The following is a 19,211-nucleotide window of genomic DNA, read 5'->3' on the forward strand; positions in this document are numbered from 1 at the left end:
CTAAAAGCCCTCAGTACCCCTTTACTGGCTACACAATCTCCACCTCGTTGAACATCCGTTTCCTCATCTCTGCTTTACATCTGCCTGGACACCTCACTTCACTGGACTGGGGGCCGGATAAAATTACAAGGTGTAGACTGAAAAACACTGCCTTATGTTTACAATCATATCACTATACTTCCCAACTAATGGCTACAAAGCTGTGTGAAATAGAATTTTTTCATTTTATTTCTGAATAAGTTTCAAAGGTAAGTGACTGAACCTAAAAAAGAAAAAAAAAGGATAAAATCCCACTGGAAAATTTGGGAGGGAAATGCCTCTTCTCTAGGAAATTTGCACCAATGAATTTTTGATAGGAAGTGAACGTGGGCCATCCATTTATCTCAGGTGATTTCGTGACGTTTTCTGACTGCAGTTCAGATGCCTGGGAATGCGACAAGAATGTTATTTCATGAAAAAGGAAACTGCAGTCTGTGGCAGTGAAAAGCTGGTACAACAGATGCAGCTTCTAATAAAACCTACTTTCCTGCGTTTATGAAGCAATTCCTTTGAGTCAAACCACATGGAAATAAATGGTTCCGTTTAAATGAAGATAAAAAGAGCAGTGATGGAGCCGCTGAAACCTTCTCATTTTATTCCAGATGCCCACATCAGAAAATTCCATCTAATATTGTGCTAATTTTTTCACTGACATTTAGTTCTAAATGTCAAGTTGCACCAAAAATTTCCCTTGATTTTATGGTTCGCAGCCTTATTCAGTTGATAAAAACTGGGTTAGCATGATGTCATTTGATGATTCTCCAGTATGGGAAAGAGCATAAATGCCTAGGAGAGGAAAGACACAATAAGAGTTACTGCTTCTATGTCGGAATCAAGCATGAGACCAAAATGAAAATATGCCTAGCCAGGTCCTTACAACTCTGGACAGCTCCGGAAAGATGATAGGGAAAGCTACAGAATGTGTAGTTGGCTGATAGGCAGCCACATTTTCATTAATTTCCAAGAGACTTGCGTTTATCAGACATCTCTCATTTGAGAAGAGAAGCACCACAGCTTTCAGATACGGCTGAGAGATGAGATAAAGTAGGTTTGAGATCATCAAATGTAATTGCTAGAAGGAAACTTTGTGATCTCTTAGGTTTTTCATATTATTGACGAGGGACAAACATCCAAAAAGGTTAAGAGATTTGTAAACAACACTCAGGCTGGTTGGTGACAGTGATAACAGGACCCAAGGTTTCTGGGTGGGCACACTGGACATTTGGGGAGGGAAGCCTTTTCAAGTTCAAGCACCTGAACTTTATTTGGAATTCAAATAACTTTTCTTAGAATCTAACGTGAGTGGCCCATTTCTCTGCCCTCATAAAGATATTAACCTAATTTAACATGTAGTGAGACTTGGGCATTTAAATGTGACTTCAGCTTAACTTGTAACACAATACCTCTTCCTCACCCCTCTTGTTCCACTCTCCTCGTCCAGGCATATTGCAAATATTTGCAACATACATATCAGTCTTCCTGTAGCTGAATATCATTGACTTTAGCAACAGCCAATAGATGAGAGTAAAAACAATGCATGTCACAGCTGGAGGGGACAGTGCTTTCTCACCCATAGCAAGTGGTGGCTTCTCCCTTTGCAAGAACATTTTAGAGGGAGGGGATACCTAATACCTGGCCCATGCCCACTGCTCAGTTGCTGACACAAGGGGAGTGACTCTCCAGTAAGGACAAAATTGGTGTTCATCTAACCACACTCCTGCACCCCATGACCCCAGTGATCAATGTCATCAATTTATATAATGTCTAAGTGAGGAAATGGTGGTAATTTGTGATGAAATTCAAAGGGACACCATGGGTCTCCATGACCCTCAAATCCCTAACAATGTTCGGTCAGCCCTGAGCACCATCCAGATGAACTTCAGACATATGAGCAGCTCATATTCCTATACTTCCCACCTGAGGTTTTTAAAAGTACCCCTTCAATTTTCCTCATGTGATATATTCATATTCTTTCTTCTATTTTTTATTAACCTTTGGCTTATTGTTAACTCACCTTTGTGTTGCAGTGGGTTGAAAGGCTTTGGGAATTTGGGTTTGGCAGATACATCTGTTGAGTTCTGCTGCATAAAAGAAAAACAAGTCATTCGGAAATTAATTCTATTCGTTCAGTGATGCTCTGCATTTCCGACATCTTAATGTCATTAGTGAACCTTTACTCCATTTACATGGTGCACTATTCTGTTTTATTAGAGTACTCCTTTCTTACGCTTTCTCCTGCTTTAATCTTTTTAAAATGTCTAAGGACTTATTTCTAAGTGAATCTTGTGTTCCTGTATATTCTCACAACTTCTAACAACAAACCAGAAAGAAGGGGTTTTTTTTTTGTTTAATTTTTTTTAATGTTTGTTTTTGAAAGAGACAGAATGCGAGTGGGTTAGGGGCAGAGAGAGAGGGAGACACAGAATCCGAAGCAGGCTCCAGGCTCTGAGCTGTCAGCACAGAGCCCGACGTGGGGCTCGAACTCACGAGCTGTGAGATCATGACCTGAGCCGAAGTTGGTCGCTCAACCGACTGAGCCACCCAGGCGCCCCAAACCAGAAAGAAGTTTTAAAGAGGGCATTATTGGGTTGCCTGGGTGGCTCAGTCGGTTAAGTGTCCAACTTCAGCTCAGGTCATGATCTCACAGCTCGTGGGTCCCCATGTTGGGCTCTGTGCTGACAGCTCAGGGCCTGGAACCTGCTTCAGATTCTGTGTCTCCCTCTGTCTCTTGGCACCTCTCCTGCTCATACTCTCTCTCTCTCAAAAATAAACATTAAAATAAATAAATGAAATAAAGAAGGCATTATCTTTTTTCATGTCTATGCTTACATTTCTTTGGTTCACACATGTATCACTAGAAAAGAAACCCCAGGGGGGAAAAACAATAGTTCTATAAAAATGGTCTCAAATAAAACTTTGCCTTATTCTCACTCATCTTAGCATTCAAATCCCTTTGTGAATAATCCTTTAGCAACTGCTGCAGAGGCTAAATAGAGTTCAAAAATTTGAAAACTGAATTATCTCACTGAAATCAAATTTTTAAAATGAAGAATATGTTCTTATGGGGAAAGGTAAATGTGTTAAGATACACTGTATCCTTTTCCACTCAGCAGTTGATTTATTCATCAATTTAACATCTCCTATTGAGTACCACTGTATGCTAGACACTATGTTAGGCACCAGGAATAATTAGAAAGAATAAGATCCATTTTCTATCACTGTCCATATCATGAGGAAGCTAAATCAAGATGGAAGAAAAAAGGTTCTTGTTATATGCAGTGGGCAACCCAGTGATAGCTCCTGATTTTCATGGAAATATAGAAGTTGCTACCCCACATTGAGCTCTGGAAAAAGATTATCATAGAGAGAGGAATGAGAAATGTCTGAAACTTCCAAAGCAAAATAATTTATTTTCTAGATTCAGGACTTAGTAAACATATACTAAAGAAAAATTCTACGGTCATTATCATTGCTTTTAAAACTGCATCCTGCCCCATAGAGAGAGAAGAATCTTAGATTGCTTAGATTTCAACACACTCAGGGATTCTACATGGTCTGGGATAAAGCAGCCTCTTCAGACATGTGAATATATGGGGTTAAGCTCTTGGTCAAATAAAAGGACCTGAATCATTGGAACCATAAACAATTAAATAACTTCTCTCTGGAGGGAAATTCTGTAGGGGCCACCAGTGTCTGCCTCTTGGTGAAGAGTTGCAGAGAACATGGCTAGAGACGATGGAAGGGCCAAGAAGGGTCCCTGAGCCCTCAGCAAGGATTCGAGAGAAACTGCACCATGGGTCCACACAGTGTCATGGCGGCTTGAGGGATGGTCCTTGTGGAGAACACTGTGGACTACTTTCATTCCTTTCAGCCAACAACCCAAATTTCACTGCCCTTTTAAGACCCCTATTTTGACATCCATTTTTCCATCTCTTATTGGATAGCCTTTTCTCCTACTATAAAAACAAAACAAAACAAAAAAGTATCCCGGTCTGAATTCTCTCACCCCCTGACCCAATCTGCACACGTTGCTCTATCTGCATCAAACTGATGCTTCCTGTGTCCAGGGAAGAGTCTGACCCCTCTGTCTTAAGTCGAGCCATTCCATGTGCCTTCCCAAGAATCTTCTTCCTTCAGTCATCCTTCCCAACCCCCGTTTGTCTTCAGACTATCTTTGCTGGCTCATCCCTCCCAGCATATGGACTTGCTCACGTCCTTGTGACTCAGCTCTACCATCACTGCTGTCCTGAGTCTGCGTCTGCTTTCCACCCTCACTCTCTTTTCTCTCATGACGAGTTTCTTGCAGGAACATTCCCACAGAGGTATCTTTTCCTCCCCTTCTCATTCCTCACCCGGGGTCATCTGGGTTCCTGTTTTACATTCAAACTTCCTCAGCATTGAAATGCGGCTTCAGCTTAACTTGTAACACAATACCTCTTCCTCATCCCTCTTGATCCACTCTTCTCCTCCAGGCATATTGCAACTATTTGCAACATACATATCAGTCTTCCTGTAGCTGAATATCATTGACTTTAGCAACAGCCAATAGATGAGAGTAAAAACAATGCATGTCACAGCTGGAGGGGACAGTGCTTTCTCACCCATAGCAAGTGGTGGCTTCTCCCTTTGCAAGAACATTTTAGAGGGAGGGGATACCTAATACCTGGCCCATGCCCACTGCTCAGTTGCTGACACAAGGGGAGTGACTCTCTGGTAAGGACAAAATTGGTATTCATCTAGCCACACTCCTGCACCCCATGACCCCAATGATCAATGTCATCAATTTACATAATGTCTAAGTGAGGAAATGGTGGTAATTTGTGATGAAATTAAAAGGGACACCATGGGTCTCCATGAGCCTTGGGAAATTACGAACACCCATCTTCTATTCTGCCAAATATACATTTATTTTAAAGCAAGTGAGCCACCTAACCCGAAAACAAAATCCCACTTTTGTCATCTGATTTAAAAATGACATTGGAAAAGGAGTACAAATCCACAAGATGCCTCAGTGACCACAGCTGCCTGCTGACCAGTGTCAACACTCTACATTAGAAACAGGGAGAAAAAACACTGTCGGGCATCCTTACTTTTGTTTTTGTTATAATTTATGTTGGGGTGTTTTTCTCTCTTTGGTTTTCAAATGAGAAAAATTCTGACTTCTTGCTTGGTGGGGTGGGGGGTGTCCTGTGTTACCTTGTTAACTTTAGGTTTTTCTATAATGCAGTCACATATGCTGTAGCTCCCTCCTTTTCTGAAGAATAGTGAGTGATTTCTTAGTTTCACTTTTCCTGGTTGAAGAGTTTGGTTCTTCAAGACATAAACTCAAAATCACAGAAAATCAGAACTTCTGCTTTGAGTGACCAGCCCAACAGTTAATATTAACAGTTGAAACAAAAATTAAAACCAAAAGGTACCATGTGACTTTCCTAAAATCATTCAGCCAATTGGTTACTGAGTCAGAAATACAGGGCAGGTATGCTCTCACGGGCCACCGATCCCTAACTCACAGCAATTCCCGGTACTAGGAAATGCAGAGCCAGGGAAAAATTTTAAGGTCAAAGGTTAATTTCTTCACAGTTGGGCTTTTTTTTTTTTTTTTTTTTTTTTACTATTATTATTTCAAAAGATTATCTTGTCCCTTATAAAAATCTCTAAACACCATGTAGGTTTACATCGACTTAAGTCAGTTGACTTTTATCAAACACAAAAATCTCTGCTTTAGAGCTCGTTCTGAAAGGCCTTCAGTGCTTTGCTGAAAAGCAAAAGACTAAATTGACTTCAAAAATGCAAAATATTGGGGCGCCTGGGTGGCGCAGTCGGTTGGGCGTCCGACTTCAGCCAGGTCACGATCTCGCGGTCCGTGAGTTCGAGCCCCGCGTCAGGCTCTGGGCTGATGGCTCGGAGCCTGGAGCCTGTTTCCGATTCTGTGTCTCCCTCTCTCTCTGCCCCTCCCCCGTTCATGCTCTGTCTCTCTCTGTCCCAAAAATAAATAAAAAACGTTGAAAAAAAAAATGCAAAATATGAACACAAAGGAGTTTGTTCCTACTATATTCTCCTTAAATGGATTGCACTATAATGGCAAAGAATGAAACAGGAATCCTCTGTTGCCATACAAATGTCTCAGTTTGTAGATTTAACAGCTACAGTTGCAAGGGACAGTTATACCCACTTAAGAGGGAAAACTCAGAGAGGACATTTCACATATTAGAAGTTAATCAAGGACTTCACCGTTTACTTTTATGAAAGCAAAATGGTCTACAGGAGGTCCAGAAAGTCATTCAGAGAAAAGGGTCTCACTGACTCTAGATATTGGCAGAAAAGTCAGACTAAAGCAAATGATTGCTCTAAGGCAGTTGCCCACAAGAACTCCCACAGACCTCAGTGCTTGAACATCTTTGTAACTTTCCCTGCCTTCTCATTCATTCATTTATACACTCATTCATTCATTCACTCATTCATTGTCTCACTCACTCAACTTTATGAGTATTGACGCTGTGCTAGGAACCATGCCAGATAACAGAAATATAATGGTGCCGGAAACTCAAGGGGTTATGCAAAAGTGGGCTTGCTATAAAACTGCACACAGAGAAAAGTATGAAACCGGAACTTCAGGCATTGGACTCATGGCAGCAGATGATTACCTTTGATGCTTGCTTCTGAGAGCTTAAAGGAGACAATTTGTTGAACAGCAATTGTCGCAGCTATAAGGCAACAAAGAAATATTGAAGACAGGCACATATTCAATCATAAAAGACAAATCCAGAACAAAACTACAGATTGGAATTGTTGTTTACTAGAGGTATTTCCTGGAAGCACTTAATAGACCTTAACCATGACTATCTGATGAAAGGATTTGTTATATTTGTTTGCTTTACCTATAAACAAATCTAAGATTCAACAAAGAACAACAGTACCAAAAGCTGTCATAATTCAGATCCTAGGCAAATAGTAATTTATAATAATTGCTAAGTTGAAATTTATCTTTGAAGTAAAGACTTTCCTGACCATGTGAATGATGCCATTAAGAGAATTATTTAGTCTCCTCAAGAACACCAAATTGCTTCTCTGTAAACAGGGATTTTGGATATGTGCTAAAATTGTGCTAATTATAAAATATTCTTATCTTCTTATTAAAACAAAGTCCATATCGCTTAGCTTACTGTCTTTACGTCTCTCAACAGACTTGCTCAAAGCTTGGGCAAAATAATGAAACAAGTTGATATAAAATTTTTTCTATAATCTTTTGCTCACATTGGTTGTCCTTCATTAGAGATTTTATTTAATGTTAAAGGCTATTTAATATTTACCATATAAAACTCTAGAAATATGGGAGGAGATACTCCTTCCAGCATGTTCTAAGTAAATGCATACATTTAATCGAGGAGAAACAGAAAATTCAACCTTCCTGAAAGTACTTTCGCTCTTCAATGACTGCCAAACGGTGGATAAAAGTGGCAAAATGAAAAGTAAAAACAATTTCCCTTTTTTGTCTACAATGTTCACATTATATGTTGTGATTAGTTCTATATAGTTTTATTTTCAGAGGTGAGTATTTCCACTGAGTCTTCCTGAGTCTGCCTTTTATAAAATTATAAAATTTGATTACAAAAGTACCCAGGGTCTCATCTCTATTGTGAATAAGAGCCCAGAAATCTTATTGGGTTGGATGCCTGGATTAGAAGAAGAAAGAGATAAAGAGAGAAATGAACACACATACCTTACTATCCCAGAGCATTCCAAAACATAAGATGAAAAAACCCTAAAAAAAAAAAAAAAAAGAATAGATCACGTGCATGGTCTTATCTTTTCCAGAAAAATGAAGCACTGATATGTACTACTATTCTATCACCCAACATGGAAGTTGTTTTCTTATCTGTCTTCCTACTAGACAGTGGGCTCCTTGAAGGCAAGGACCCTGGGTCACTCCCCAATGCCTGGCATAACACAAGCACTCAAAAATGTTTGTGTCGAATGTATAAAGAAGTGAGTGAATAAAGTTTTAAATGCATGCTGAGGGGCGCCTGGGTGGCTCAGTCAGTTGAGCACCGACTTCGGCTCAGGTCACGATCTCACGGTTCGTGAGTTCGAGCCCCGCGTCGGGCTCTGGGCTGATGGCTCAGAGCCTGGAGCCTGCTTCCGATTCTGTGTCTCCCTCTCTCTCTGCCCCTCCCCCGTTCATGCTCTGTCTCTCTCTGTCCCAAAAATAAATAAACGTTAAAAAAAGTAATAATAATAAATAAATAAATAAATACATGCTGAGATTTCTTTTCCCCTTTGTGTCATCCTACACCCAATACAAATCACTTCCATCTGCCTCTATATCTTAGTCTTTCTTTAGAATAGGCATTAAATAAACATTGACTAAACATTTATGACAGCAGTGGGCATTGAGGTCCAACCCTAAGATCAAACGGAGGACCTTTAGCTGCACCCTTTCCATCAGGTCCACCCTTGGGGAACCCCTGGAAGAGGCTTTCTTGTACCTTGGAATCCTCTTCCCTGTCAGAGCACCCTCAACTGGTGCCTGTTCGCACAGCATATCACCACGGGTCTGCCCTCAACAGAAGCTCCCTAAGCCCGTCACCATTAGGTCCGTGCTTTCGAGGTTTGCCCTCTGTCCTACCACTGAAAACATTCACCAGTATGCTAACATAGGTGGAAAACCACTTGCTTTTAGAAGACGTTATTAGCGTCTGCTATGTGCCAGGCACTGTGCTAAGAGCTAACTTATGCCATTTCATCTTCATATCTACTTTATGATACAGGTAATGATATTATCCCTGTTTAACAGATGAAAGAATTGAAAGAGAGATTAAATAATTTTTTTTTAGTGGTCACAGTTGATAACGTGACATATTTGAGCTGAGACCTATTCAAGTACAGAGCTCAAATGTTTAACCACCACCTTCCCGAATCATTGTCCAGAGGGGACCAGCAAATTTTCGTCAAACCAGGATTAAAGGCTCTCTTCCAGACTCATCAAATCCTAAAGATTACTTTGTCTACCTCCTCTCTGACCACTCTCTGGTTGTGGAATGTAAAACCCATGCTTTGCAGCAGGGGTAGGCCAACTTTTTCTGGAAAGAGCCAGAGAGGACATGTTTTAGGCTTTGCAGGTCATACGATCACAACTGCTCGGTTTTGCCAGTGTAAAGAAAGCAGCCGCAGACCGTATCTAAAAAAACTGTTGTGGCTGTCTTCCAATAAAACTTTATTTACAAAAACAGAGCTGGCTACAGTTTGCCAGCTCCTGCTCTGTCATGCTCTAGAGACTTCCTTTGCACCATGCAGAGTCAACAATCACTCTTGATTTCTTTCCCTTTCCCTGTGTGCTTTTGCAGAGAGGTCTGCCCAAGAGAAAGGGGACTGAGTCAGCAGCAAGAGGGATTAACGTTAGCTATATGAACTCAAACAGATTTCAAATCCTGGGATGGAGGGGTGCCTGGGTGACTTCAGTCGGTTGCGTCCGACTTCGGCTCGGGTGGTGATCTCATGGTTCACGAGTTCGAGCCCCGCATCGGGCTCTGTGCTGATGGCTCAGAGCCTGGAACCTGCTTCAGATTCTGTGTCTCTCTCTCTCTCTCTCTGCTCCTCTGCCACTCACGCTCTGTCTCTCTCTCAAAAATTAAAATCCTGGGATGGATTACTGAAGAAGTCTAATATTCTGCTTCAGTATAAGAATAACTCTTGGAAAATATGGATCCTTTTGTTTGTTTGTTTTCTATTCACTGTTGCCAGGCAGTGTTGGTTTACAGACCTGGTGGGGCCGGGAGAGGAGATAACCTCCAGAGTGGTATTACCAACCTCAGTTCTCTATAATCATTCCCATCACCTGATGATATAAGAAGTTATTCTTATTGTTCTTACCTGGAATGCATTGAGTAATGCAAAAATAACATGCCAAGCCAGATTCCGGTTGTCCACTATTGTTCCTATGCCAAAGCCCCAGGTGAGGCCCAGCAGAGGGGTCAGGATGAGGAGGCTCTTCCCCATGCGGACAATAGTGGCCTTGTTGTCCTGACTCGGCCTTTCTCCAACAGTGGGCCTCCAGAGCTTTGTGAGAACTAATAGCACCACAACCAAATTCACAGCCACAATAGTCAGTGCAGGAACAGCAAAGGCCAAGAGGGGTTTGCTCTTATCAGACCAATTAAGCCAACACACGTCTTTCCTTTCGTAGCCATTGCCAGGTTGCGTGACGGCAATGGTGATGACAGATATGATGAGAGGGCACCCATAGCCCAGGCAGAACCCGAAAGCCATCATCAAATGCAGGCCCATGTGATGGAACACAAAGAGGATCCGATAAGCTAGCAGGATGCCAAGCATGAGCATCCAAAAGAACAAGGAGAGGTAGAAAAAGTGCATAAAAAACACTGCAGCTATGCAGACTCCAGAAAAGCTTACTGTGGAGTCTGCAGTGGCAGCAACGATAAACCAAACATCAGCAATCAGGAGGCACAAGGCTATGTTCACCATGCAAATATGGCGCGTGTAGGAAGTTTGGTTTTTCTTGACCTGCTTCCAAAATAGAGCTTCGAAGATTAGGCATAAGGTGAGACTTCCGATGGAGATGCCCAGTCCCACAAAAGTGATCCATTTCACAAAGGGGATGATGGCAGGGGGGACAAAGGGTGACATCAGTATGGAGAAGGAGGTCAGGTGAGTACATTGGCACGTCACCGTGTCTGGAGTTTCATTCACTAGGTGGCAGCCCGCATTGTTCCATTGCAAATGCCTGAAATCCCAAAACACACAGTGAGGCTGGCTCAGATTTGACTCTGTCTTGGGAAAAACCAGGAAAATTTCATTTATGGAATAGTTTTGGATAACCGTGGATATCACTGGCCCATTGACCTGAGCATTTCCATTTTTGGCGATGGATAGAATATTCCCCAGGGTCAATGAGGCCATGCTGATAATAGTTTCTGGAAAGGACCACTGGAATTGGTCTGACCCAATTAACACATGGCCTCTGATGGGAATGGAAGTATTTGGGGGGAATATTTTAGCCTCATAGCTGTAACCCATCTCACGTTGGCTATGGGACCCTGGAATCCCTCTCCAGTGAATGAATTCCCGAGAGAAACTCAGGGGCAGAGCTGTCGAAGGTACGAGGCTGCTGATGTTTTCCAGTGTCTCCAGTAATCGTGAGCTGGCATGCTGTTCTTCCCGCAGTAACACCGTCCAGTTGGTTACTGATGCTGAATTAAGGATGTGGTCAGCAATACTGATGACATCCTGAAATACAAGGATGAAAGTCGGTTTGCATTTTGAATAAGCAGTTCAGAGGACTAAGAGCAGAGAGTCATTAGAATATTAAGTATACTACAATAGCGGGGGCGCCTGGGTGGCTCAGTCGGTTGAGCGTCCGACTTCGGCTCAGGTCATGATCTCACGGTTTGTGAGTCCGAGCCCCGCATCGGGCTCTGTGCTGTCAGCTCAGAGCCCAGAGCCTGCTTCGGATTCTGTGTCACCTTCTCTCTCTGCCCCTCCCCCACTCGTGCTCTGCCTCTTTCTGTCTCTCAAAAATAAATAAATGCAAAAAAAAAAAAATTTTTTTTTTTTCAAAAAGTATAGTACAAATGCCCAGAGAGTTGACTCGGTTGAGGACCACATTCAAATTCATCAGCAATAATCAGCTTAGTTGCTCTGCACGGTGGAAGCTTTGGGTTAAGAAACTTGGGTCAGCAGAATCATAGAAGTCTCAGAGTGATCTCCCGGGGGCATTCATATGCACACTGGGGATCCAGCATGGCTGACAAAGAATCCTGTGATGTGGGTTGCATCAGGGCCCATTTCTGTCCTCAGAGATGACCAACATGGCTGCCTTATTAATAGTTCAGCTGAGGCTCAAGGAGTAAGATGTTATTTTGAACTGCTCTCCAACATTATGTTTCTTTTGCTAACATCAGAAGTTCTAAATTCATGTCATGGACGTTCAAGTTTTAATCCATGTGTGTTTATGACCATTTAATAGAAGAGAATATAAAGTAAAAATCCTTAAAAACTGGACAAGCAACCAAGAAGCATGGAATTGTTGTGGGTTTTAAGTGTCAGTCTTAGTTTAAGAGATTCCTTTTCCTAACAAGCCCTTGAAAGGTGGACCGTGTCTCTGGCTTATGGCTCAGGTTCCCAGGCATTGTCAACGCCCCAGGCGTTGTCACTCTGACTGAGTCTCACCCTAAATGAGCCCTCTGTGGCTTCTTGCCCTGAGTCCCATAGCATGCTTCTTGTACTGCCCCTTGGAACCTCTGCCTTCTTTTGGTTTCTGTTTGCCTGCTCTGTGCTCTTCATTTTATTTTTAAATTTTTTGTGTCGTTTTGTTTTAGCTGGCTTCTAGTAAACAGCACAAAGCCAGGCTTTAAAAAAAATTTTTTTGAGCATCTTTCCTTTGATTCAGGGAGTTTAGCCTATTTATATTTAATGTCATCTCTGACATATCCATTCTATAATCCAGTTGTGTAAAATATTATGTACTTTAACATACACAATGCATGTATCCAAAATGGTTGGAAGGACATTCAGTTAAGAAATATTTATTGAGTACCTTCTATGTGCTACTTGTCATTTTGTCATTTTCTAGGCACTGAGGTGATACCTGAAATGTAAGCAATGGCTATTCTAGGGTGACCAGATTACATATCTTTATTATTATTTTTTGCCTATTTGCATTTCTTAGTAAGCAAGTTTTACTTGCATAAATTTTAAGCTATTTTTTGTTTGTTTGTTTGTTTGTTTGTTTTTGAGACAGAGAGCATGTGCACGCTCGAAGGGGAGGGGCAGAAGGAGAGGAAGAGAGAGAGAACCTAAGCAGGTTCCATGCCCAGCCTAGTGCTTGATATGGGGCTCGATCTCACAACCATGAGATCATGACCTGAGCCAAATCAAGGGTCAGACACTTAACCGACTGAGCCTCCCAGGTGCCCCTAAACTAATTTTTAAATATCCAAACTAGGGGCGCCTGGGTGGCTCAGTCGGTTAAGCGTCCGACTTCAGCTCAGGTCACGATCTCGCGGTCCGTGAGTTCGAGCCCGCGTCGGGCTCTGGGCTGATGGCTCAGAGCCTGGAGCCTGCTTCTGATTCTGTGTCTCCCTCTCTCTCTGCCCCTCCCCCGTTCATGCTCTGTCTCTCTCTGTCTCAAAAATAAATAAACGTTAAAAAAAAAAAATTTAAATATCCAAACTAAACCTTGAATTCCCCGGTCAAAATGAGGGAGTTCTTAAAATATATACTACTAAAATTAGAGCTTTTAGCCACAGGAAATATAACTGCAGAGACAGGAGAAAGTTGGCACCTATGCCACACAGTGGAGAAGCTCATTCCTTCCTCTAAGCCTGCCTAGAGGCAGCCCCTCTTTGAACTCACATAATCAATCCTGTGACTTCATTGTACACTGTGGAGGAAGCAGTAAAGCTCATACAAAGACTGTTACATGACTCTTCAGTCTTTTTTTCCCAAAGCTTATTTTGAGAGAGACAGAGAGGGAGAGAGAGAGAGAACACGAGTGGGGAAAGGGCAGAGAGAGAGGAGCGAGGAAATTTCAAGCAGGCTCCACAGCGTCAGCACAGAGCCTGATGTGGGGCCTGAGAGATTGTGACCTGAGCCAGAATCAAGAATCCACCCTCTTTGGTCTTTTTCAGTGGTGCGTCTTCAACTCAGGCTTTTATCATTCTTCCTAAGAGACGGAGCACACCTAAGGTGAATTCTTAGGATGCCTAGGTGACTCGTCAGTTAAGTGTCCCATTCTTGGTTTAGGCTCAGGTCATGATCTCACAGTTAAGGAGACCATGCCCCACATCAGGGATTCTTTCTTTCCCTCTCTCTCTCTCTCCCCCTCCCCAACCTCTCGGGATAAATAAATAAACTTTAAAAAAAAAATACAGTGAGTTCTTCTAGCACAGGCAGACCATACCTCCATGGTTGAATTAGACACCTTGAAATGACTTGACAGTGACAGAGACAAGACGTTGTCCAGAATGGACACCACTGAAGCCAGATTGCCAGCTGTAGTTGATGGGTTTTGCCGAATGACGACTGAAAGATTTCTCACCAAGGATGACACAGCTGCCTCAGTGGCATTGCCTGCGATCACACTGAAATTCTAGGAATAAAAATGGTTAAGTTCTAGAGAACAACAAAATGCTTGTGTTTCATATACATTTTTACCCTGATTATACAGAAACTGATATTCAGTGAGATTTGGTGACTTTCCAAACTACACAGCGGGAAGTGGAAAGGTAGGCTCTACTGGCACTAAGTCCTGTGTTATATCCACCATACGATGCCAAGAAATCCTTGTGGGATGAGAAGACAAAAGGACATATGTGGAGATAGGACTACACTTTGTCATTGGATTAGGAGTTTTGCTTCTTCCTTCAGGCTCCCCTCTGCCTTCGCTACACTGAGCTAGCTTGAAAGGCAGCCAAGAAGGGATATTCCTTTCCGTTCAAAGTCAACCCAGGAATCAGATCCCATCTGTTTTCCTTTTTGCTCTCCTCAACTGACAGTGCTGTTCTCTACTCAGAGCACCTGGGATCTGCCTGCCCTCACACTTGGAGGGGACTAGTCCCAGCTATGGTCCCTGTCTGGAACCGATGTAGAGAAGGCAAGAACAAGGATAGACTCCAGAAGCCATCTGGTCCAATCTCCCTCCCCAGTTTACAGATGAGAAAACTCAGAAAGGAAGCAGTAAACTTTCTATAGTCTTCTGAGAAAGATCATTCTGAGTTTCATCTACAATAGCAGGGTCTCTGGCTGGGAGATAAGTTCTGCTCAATATGGACATCGATTTGCAAAATAGTGTCTGTGAACTGATCTCAGAGTCCCTTCTTTCTTTTTCTTGAGTTCTAATCCCTCGCCATTTGCTTCCATCTTTCTATCCACCTTGCCTTAAGGACCTGAAGCTTTCTAAGGAAACATCATGTGGAGGTCATAGTCCAGGACTGGATATCAAGTGATCATGTTTTTAGTTCAGTGCTATTGCTACCAGAGGGACCATTAGCCTGTTAGTCTTTCAATTCCTGATCAACAAAAACGGGTTGATAAGCCAGATGGCCCTTGAGATCCATTGCAGCTCTGTCATCGTATATGGTTCACCCCTGGCTGACCCACTCCCTGCCCAGGTTTCTGATGTGTGATCCTCTCACTTGTTCTGAGTTTACAGCTTCTGACTCACACCTTCACTTAGATCTTTGATCCCCCGGCTTTCTGGGCTTCTAAGGCCAGCTTAGTTGCTGTTTTGCTATCTTAGAACTCTTCAGCATTGACTCATTCGTCTGTAGCACCCTCCCCACTAGAAACATCAACTCTGACTTGTTCTGACTCTCTCGGCTTCCACCTGGACTCTGCTACCCATGCCCACACTCCCTGGGGTTGCCAGGCTCTGATAACACCCTCGACCTCTGTGCACTAACCACCGAGACAAATTGATATATTATCTACTGCCTAGCCCACGCTCACTGGGGGATGCCCACCGTGAAATTCAAAACACGAGACAGACACGCTTCACCTTCTTCAGTTCGTCCAGCTGAGAGTGTACACATGTCTCCCTGAGGACCTGCCACCCAGAGGGCTGGCACCTGGCTGTAATGTTTCCAGCGTAGCCACTGCTACAGGGAAGAGTGTACTCGTCATTCCCGGACCCAAATCCAAAGACAATGCTGTTACACTGGGCTGGGAAAAAAATGGAAACAGAGAGGAAAAGTGCCTAAATATCCCGGCGTGCCGTATAAACCATACGGCAGTGCTTTAGAAGTCATATTTTCAGAGACAAAACCCAGGCAAAATTTAGGAGTAGAAATCTGTCCTTGATGCCCAGCTTCAGCCTTGTCAGTACCCTTTTGTCCTTTCTGGCGCCTTCCCCAAGGCTGGCTGGTGTCTGATCTGTGCCAGCACTCTTGCTTTTGATGGGCTATCAGCTAGTAAGCCGCAGGTGGAAATAAGACAGGGTGCAATCACTCTCAGGAAAGAGTTTCACTCTGCAAGGAAGTGTCAGAAAATCAGAAACTCTTCCAGGAGCGAGGGAACAAAGTAGTAATGATACGGTTGAAAGAGGAGCAGTTGCCGTGGTAGGGTGGCACGTGTGTTCCTTTGAAAGCTTCTCACATTGTGACCAGTCACGAGTTTCAGTCGTTTCCACCACAGCCTGCTGAAAAGCCCATCTTCCACAGTGTCTGCCCTGGGAACTGGAGACCAGATCGCACCGAAATAGTCCACTGAAGCTGAGTTTCATCATGGTGACGGGGGAAAGGCTGACTGTGTCTATGGAAAGTCAGTCTTAGAACAATCCTGTATCAGAAACATTTCCAGTCTACTCCCCGAAGACACAAGTAAGCGACTAATTAAGGGACTCCCGTAACCTGAGCCAGGGAAGGGAATTGGGTAGTACCTTTTCCAAATACTCTGAAAGAGCCGTCTTCTAGTGGGAACAGCTTGCAAAGGCCTGCCTGCACCTTCTCAGCCACCTGTTCGATGGCTGACAGCAGCTCAGATGTGCTGCTGGAACCCACAACTTCAAACCCAGCAATGATGCTTCCATCCCTATAATGACTATGTGGAAAGAAAAATGAGATTCATTCAGTCACGCGGGGCCTGCTGTGTGTATGCACGGCATTGGGTCCACAGGAACACATCAAACAGATTTGGTCCCTGCCTTCATGAAGCTTACATTCTAGTGGAGAAGACAAGGCAAATAGGGAACAAGTGACCAGCATACATAAACAATTATACATAATTTATATAACATAAAAATATACATATATATATATATAATATATACATTTAGTTAAGTGTTATGAGAGACAGGTGCAATGATAAGAATAGCAGGTGGAGGGGCACCTGGGTGCTCAGCTGACTGAGGGTCTGACTCTTGATTTCAGCTCAGGTCATGATCCCCGGGTCATGGGATCAAGCCCTGAAGCTGGCTTCGTGCTGAGTATGGAGCCTGCTTGAGATGCTCTCTCTCCCTCTGCCCCTCTCCCCTGCTCGTGTGTTCTCTCTCTTTCCAGAATAAAATAAAATAAAATAAAATAAAATAAAATTGCTTTAAAAAATAAGAATAGCAGGTAGAGATGAGGCTCACTTTAAATAAGGCTGGGTAGAAAAGGCTTTTCTGTGCAGAGAGTCTCTGAAGCTGAGGCCCAAATGATGAGAAGAAAAGCTAGTATTGCAAAGAACATCGATGTAGCGTGTCAGCAGGTGTGAAGGCCCGCATGCAGGAAAATGTCTATGAGTGGGATACATTGAAAGACTAGCTTCCAGGGGTGCCTGGGTGGCTCGGTCAGTTAAGCATCTGACTTCGGCTCAGGTCATGATCTCACTGGTCCTAGGGTCGAGCCCTGCGTCAGGCTTTGTGCTGACAGCTCAGAGCCTGGAGCCTGTTTCAGATTCTGTGTCTACCTCTCTCTCTGCTCTTCCCCCGCTTGCTCTCTCTCTCTCTCTCTCTTTTTCTCTCTCAAAAATAAATAAACATTAAAAACAATCAAAAAAAAAAATAAAGTCTAGCTGCCAGGTCAAGAACCGAAGTTGCTTCTCAATGTGCAAATTCTTCAATGTAGGTTTCAAATATCCAGGGAGAATACATTGGGTTCAATAAAATCAGTATAAGTTAGAAGACAAAAATTAATTAATTACCTAATTAACTAATTCTAGCATAACTAAGTTTTCAGTGAGCAGGAGAGAAATGGTAGAAGATGATATTAGATAAGCAGCCAAGAGCCAGATCGAATAGGGCCTTAGAGTTTGAATTTTATTTTTTATTAAAAGGTTTTATTCTTTAGTAAAAGTCAGTGGTATGCTCAGGTTTATTGCTGAAGAGCATCACTCTGGCTGCTGCATAGAATGGACTGAAGAGAGGGAAGCGGGGAAACAGGAGGACCCATTAGGAAAGAGGTGATGGTGGCTTGAACTTGGGTGCGGTGTATGTGGAGAGAAATGGCCAGGTTGTACTTGAAGACTGAGCCACTGGAATTGCTAAGGATGCTGGGAATGGAGAAAAGAACCGGTCAAGAATGACTCCAAGGGATAGAAAAAACAAATTGCGGTGCATTCATACAATGGAATAGCACTTGGCAATAAAAAGGAGGCAGCCCCTGACACTCAGAAAAACAAGAATGACCCTCGAAGACATTATGCTGAGGGAAAGAAGTCAGACACACAAAACAATTACACATTGGGTGATTCCATTTGTATGAAGTTCTAGAATAGACAAAACTAGCCTATGATGATAGAAAAATGAGCAGTGGTTATTTCTAGTGGCAGGTGGGGCATCGAATTGGCTAGAAAGAGGCACAAGGGAACTTTCGGGGTGATGAAAATGTTCTGTCTTATTAAAAGGTGGCTGATGCAAGCATTTGTCAAAGCTTATTCAACCGCACAAATGAGGTTTGAGCGTATCACTGTACATAATTATATCTCAGTAAAAAATGATTACAAAGGATGACTCCAAGTTTGGGTCTCTGCAACTGGAAGACTAGCACCGCTGTAACTGAGATGGTCATGATAGCAGGAGAAGTAGGTTAAAGGTTCTGAGAAGAAAAGTTGGAGGACCCCTGTTTTGGACACATTATATGTGATGTGCCTGCTAGAACATCAAGTGGAGATGCTAACAGGCAATTGGATATTTGGGTTTGGACTTTATGAGAAGAGCCAAGCTCAAGTAATAAATTTAGAAGCCACCAGCATACACATGGTGTTCGAAGTCATGAAAACAAGTGAGATCACATATATTAAGTTAATCCTGCAATAATTCCATGAGGTACACATTGTATTAGCCCCATTATGTAGATGAGGGAGCTGGAATCCTAAAGAGAAGTTGGGTCAAGCAATTATTAGTTATTAACTGATACTCCAAATATCAAATTCTTAATCACTACACCGAACTACCACTCACAATGTATGAATAAATCCAAATATTCTTTTAGGTAGTGAGAATCACAATGTCTTTGCATCAATATGGTTCTTCTATCAAGAAAACATTGTTTACAAAATATTTTCCTGCCTATTATTTCATTTGATTTAATGAAGCTAAATCAGATTCCACATGTGTTAACAGTACTGTTTAACAGAGAAGTAAATTGAGACACTAAGAAATTAAGACTTACTTTAAATCATATACATAAAGAGTGAAACTTAAATAATAGTATTTTATAGACTTATGCCTACTTTAG

At 42.5% G+C, this 19,211-nt stretch overlaps 1 protein-coding gene across 6 annotated transcripts in view; it reads right to left on the reverse strand.

The window, feature by feature from the left end:
• Positions 1–484: 484 nt before the first annotated feature.
• Positions 485–19,211, reverse strand: part of ADGRF1 (adhesion G protein-coupled receptor F1) — a 46,467-nt gene continuing 27,740 nt past the window's right edge. For 5 of the 6 annotated variants that reach the window (XM_078446978.1, XM_078446974.1, XM_078446976.1 and 2 more), the window contains 8 exons: positions 16,433–16,593; positions 15,554–15,717; positions 13,958–14,146; positions 9,910–11,283; positions 7,760–7,801; positions 6,684–6,743; positions 2,054–2,120; positions 485–825 (listed from right to left, as the gene is read on the reverse strand). In XM_078446978.1, coding sequence (XP_078303104.1) covers positions 752–825; positions 2,054–2,120; positions 6,684–6,743; positions 7,760–7,801; positions 9,910–11,283; positions 13,958–14,146; positions 15,554–15,717; positions 16,433–16,593 — 2,131 coding nt within the window. In that variant the 3' untranslated portion in view covers positions 485–751. The remainder of the gene's footprint in view (positions 826–2,053; positions 2,121–6,683; positions 6,744–7,759; positions 7,802–9,909; positions 11,284–13,957; positions 14,147–15,553; positions 15,718–16,432; positions 16,594–19,211) is intronic. The other variant, XM_078446979.2, reaches the window with a different exon arrangement.

Source organism: Panthera onca, chromosome B2 (genome assembly GCF_046562875.1).
Source record: "Panthera onca isolate mPanOnc1 chromosome B2, mPanOnc1 haplotype 2, whole genome shotgun sequence".
NCBI classification, from domain to species: Eukaryota; Metazoa; Chordata; class Mammalia; order Carnivora; family Felidae; genus Panthera; species Panthera onca.